The sequence below is a fragment of the Triticum urartu genome, chromosome 5A (assembly GCF_056163025.1).
Source record: "Triticum urartu cultivar PI428250 chromosome 5A, HENAU_Tu73, whole genome shotgun sequence".
Lineage (NCBI taxonomy): Eukaryota > Viridiplantae > Streptophyta > Magnoliopsida > Poales > Poaceae > Triticum > Triticum urartu.
In genome coordinates, this window is record NC_141877.1 from 632,891,760 (window position 1) to 632,896,470 (window position 4,711).

Consider the following 4,711-nt stretch of genomic DNA (forward strand, 5'->3'; position numbering starts at 1 on the left):
TACTGAAGGATGGAAATACCTCCATCAACAAGATGAGGTATCAATCCACCTACTTGACCATTTTCCTTAGCCCTTCCTATCAAAATTGCTAACATATCCACCACAATGTTAAACAAGATAGGGGACATCGGATCTCCTTGTCTTAGGCCTTTATGTGTCTGGAAGTAATGACCTATGTCATCATTAACTTTAATTCCCACACTATCTTTTTGCGTAAATGAGTCAACTTGTCGGCGCCAGGCTTCATCAAATCCTTTCATACGCAATGACTGTTGGAGGAATGGCCATTTGACCTTATCGTACGCTTTCTCGAAATCCACCTTAAAAATTACTCCATCTAACTTTTTGGAATGGATTTCATGGAGCGTTTCATGCAGGACGACCACCCCTTCAAGGATATTTCTGTCCGGCATGAAAGCAGTTTGGGACTGTTGCATCACAGAATGCGCAATCTGTGTGAGCCTATTAGTCCCTACCTTGGTGAAAATTTTGAAACTAACATTGAGGAGGCAGATCGGCCTGAATTGCTCAATTCGCACAGCATCCGTTTTCTTAGGAAGCGGTGTGATAGTTCCAAAATTCAAGTGAAATAACTGAAGCTGTCCAGAGAACAGATCATGGAACATAGGTAGCAAATCCCCCTTAATAATGTGCCAGCACTTTTTATAGAACTCGGCCGGGAATCCATCCGGTCCGGGAGCCTTATTGTTTTTCATCTGTGCAATAGCATCAAACATCTCCTTCTCTGAGAACGGGGCAACCAGAATATCATTATCGGCAGCCGATAGCTGAGGCACATCCTCAGTCCTGGACTCATCGAGGGACACACAATTATCCTCCCGAGGTCCAAATAACTGCTTATAATACTCGGTAATATAAGTTTTTAGGTTATCCTGTCCTAAAATAGTGCCCTCATCTTGTTCAAGATGAAAGATACGCTTCTTTCTGTGTTTACCATTAGCTATCAGATGAAAGAATTGAGTATTCGCGTCCCCTTGGACCACTTTGCGGACTTTAGCACGCAAAGCCCACTTCAATTCTTCTTTGCGGAGCAGTTCTTTCAACCTCTTCTCCGCCTCAGTTTTAACCTGAAGCTCAGCTGGCAGTAAAATAGTGGACTCGGCCTTAATGTCCAGGGCCTGTATAAGAGAAAAGAGTCTATCCTTTTCAATCTTATACACACCACTGAGGTGCTTAGCTCAACCCCGTAAGAAACTTCTCAAATGCCTAATCTTATTCTGCCAACGCTCGATCGCAGTCGTGCCTCCTGCACCTCTCTCCCATTCCCTGGCAATCAAGTCCAAGAACCCCTCGCGTTTGAACCATGACATCTCGAAAGAAAAGGTGTTCTTGTTACCCACGTGGTTCGGCTCCCCTGAGTCCACGAACAAGGGTGTGTGATCGGATATTCCCCTGGAGAGAGCTTGCACCGTAACCAGAGGGAACTTTTGTTCCCACTCCACGCTCGCAAGAACTCGATCAAGTTTTTCATAAGTTGGGTTTGGCAGAGCATTAGCCCAGGTAAACTTTCTACCAGAAAGCTCAATCTCCCTCAGATCCAAGCTTTCAATAATGGTATTGAACATAAACGACCATCTGCCGTCAAAGTTATCATTGTTCTTCTCCTCTCTCCTCCTGATGATATTGAAATCACCTCCAACTAAAATTGGAAACTGTTCTGACCCACAGATTCGAACAAGGTCCACCAGAAACTCCGGTTTGAGCTCGGGCTGTGCGGCACCATAAACCGCCACCAAAGCCCAGTTAAACCCATCTATCTTAGACCTAACTCGAAACTTCACCGCGAAGTCACCCATCACTACACTTCGTACTTCAAGCGAATCGCATCTCACACCGAGTAAGATACCACCCGATCTTCCTCGCGGAGGGAGGCAATGCCAATCGAAATCAATACCACCCACAAGAGAGGAAAGAAACTGGGGCGCAAAGTTTTCTCTGCCAGTCTCCGATAGAGCAACAAAATCTAACTTCTGCTCTAAAGCTGCCTCAGCAAGGAACCTTCTTTTAGCCAAGTCCTTCAGACCTCTGCTATTCCAAAAGATTCCTCTTATATTTCATCATGAAATTTTTTAGTGATTCGAATTCTAGCACTCCTACGAGCTGCGGAATCCTAGCACTCCTACAAACTGTGGAATGTTCTTTTCTTCCAAACCTGAAAAAGAAAGGTGTGCCAGGTTCTGGCAGATCCCTTCATAGGATCCAAGTACAAGTCTCCTAGGAGAACCATCAAAGTTCACAAGAGGCAGCATAAAAATGAAACTTGCGTTGGACATTAAACTAGCTCTAGAGAGGGCAAGATAGAGTGCTAGCTAATTGATGTTGTAAAAAGGAGTGGCAGGAAGAACCCTTCATAGGGTCCATGGCAGCCTGTGCACTGCTTTGCCGCAGCGTCGTTGCGGCTAGCATGGTTGCAGACGTCGCAGAAACATGCATGGACGAGCACTCGCCCTCCCATCGTCGCCACTCGGATGTTGCAAGCCTCACATTTTCTATGCCCGCTCGCGTGGAGGTTCTCCTGGACAATGACGTGCTTCAGGACGAAGAGGTCGCACCGAATAGTGAAGCGGTCGCCTTTGAGATGCTTCGAGTTCTCCATGGCCTCCCTTGCGATAAACCTGCGGTAGCCCACGGCGTAACCGCCATGCAGGTCAACTACCTGCCTGGTGCGAACATGCCTGGGATCCTGCTTCTCGACCTCGTCCATGAAGCTGAACTCAAGATGTACCCTGATGGGCCCTTTAACGTGCTCGTCGAGGGCGAGCAAGACGGAGATGAAGTCGGCGCTGTCCAGCCGGTCGTCGTCGGGGAAGAGGTAGATGGCCCAACGGTAGCCTCCCACGGTGAAAGGGCAGGACTTGAAGCTGGTGTCGTTGGTTGCTTGTTTAGCAATCGAGTAGCCGTCGATCTGTAGAAGATGAGATCCGGGCACCCTCGACTTGACGTAGAAGTCGACGCCACCGGACGCCGCCAGCGGCGCCATGATCCCCATCCTCACCAATGTGTACAGTTTGGAGTTGGGTTTCGATTCTATTTTCGAGGCAACGAGATCGGCGGCTGATAAGGGTTCAGTGCGGCGGGCCACCCCTCTAACTAGGCCAGCCCATTAACGCCTCATTCAGAAGACCGAGTTGGGCCCGGATCTTAGGCCCTGTTCGGTTCACATGAATTTAAAACATAGGAATGGAGAGAAGGATGCTCAAAAAAAAGGAATGGAGAGAAATAGAGAAATGGGATAGGAATGTGGGTGTAAAACATACTAGGAATTACTTACAAAATAGAGGAAACGGTAGAGGGAACAGTACGAAGGTGTGTTCGGATTGATGGGAGCGAGTACAGGAAAGCACCATCGATTCCAAATCAGTTTTTTAATCCGCAAAGCAATGATTTACTTTTGTCTGTACCTCAAAGAACTCTTCTCATTTAATATTTTATTCATGCACACACTGCACTTCTGCCTTCTTGCCTCGGGCTTCCGCCAAAACATGAGGCCGGGGTGGATTTTTTCAATCCCGTGAAATCCGTACGGAACTGCATGCTGCGGGAACTTTTCCTCCAGAACACTGTTCAATATTCCTTCGTCCCGAACGCTGGCTATGATAAATTTTCCAGAGGAACAGCTTCCCTGCACTTTTCCTTCAAATTTCCCGTCAGCCGAACGGGGCCTTAGAGAATTATCCCCTCGGTCTGCTTTCCGAAATGAGTGTGTCTAAGCCTAATTTAAATGTGACATAACTATATTACATCTAAATTATTTTTTTCTGTTTGTTTTTTTTGTTTGTTTGTTGTTTTTTTTTGGTTGACCAGACTCCAGAGGCAACACAGAAGCCAGCGTCGCTCAAGCAGGTCATCGCTCCATCGCTCCATTTGGGCAGGCCCATGAACCCACGACCGCATCAATGAGTGTGTACGTGTGTTAGAAAAAAAAAATACGATTTGTTTACTCACACGAGTGTGTACGTGTATTGTGTGCACTAGATTGTGTCCTACTGTCCTTCTTAAAAAAAAGAGTATGCTGGGCAAAGAAAGCTAAATATTTTTTATGTAACTTTGTTATGAACAGTTTTTCTTTCCACCGCCTGTTTTATTTAAAATGTGAATAATTTCAGATATATATGAAAAATATACACCGTGTATGAAAAAAAGTAGACATCAAAACATGTACTTAAAAGATATTAGTCATTGTATTTGAAAAAAATGTTAACATGCATTAAAAATTCATAAAAATCAAAGGTATTGAAGAGTCAAAAAATGCGGACAAAAATGTTCATGAAATTAAAACTGCGCATGAAATTGAGAAAAGATATATAAATGTGAAATGGTGTTTTAATTTGAAAAGAGTTCATGAATTTCTAAATCACAAATTTGAAGAAAACTGCAAGTTTACAAAAAAGTCACAATTTTAAGGAAAAAAGGTTCTCTATTTATAGAAAAGATGCAAACAAAATAACGATAAAGAGAAAGGAAAAGAGGAAAATGTATAAACATTTTCAAAAATTGGTGGACATGCAACTAGCCGACAACCCACCCTCCCGCCGCTAGTTGTCGCATTGGGGGTCATGCTAGATGGAGTCGCATTGGGGGTCATGCAGGTGCCACACTTGTGGACACACACACTCCCCCTAGTTGTGAGTCGATGGTGGACATGCAACTAAGGACCCTCGACAAACATACAATGGCAATCGGGGACCAC

The 4,711-nt window shown here is 45.0% G+C and overlaps 1 protein-coding gene across 1 annotated transcript; it reads right to left on the reverse strand.

Moving 5' to 3' along the window:
- Window positions 1-2,326: 2,326 nt before the first annotated feature.
- Window positions 2,327-3,010, reverse strand: LOC147973568 (BTB/POZ and MATH domain-containing protein 3-like). The gene has a single exon (XM_087524723.1). It carries the CDS (start codon window positions 3,008-3,010, stop codon window positions 2,327-2,329), a length of 684 nt encoding a protein of 227 aa, XP_087380849.1.
- Between the last annotated feature and the right edge of the window lie 1,701 nt (window positions 3,011-4,711).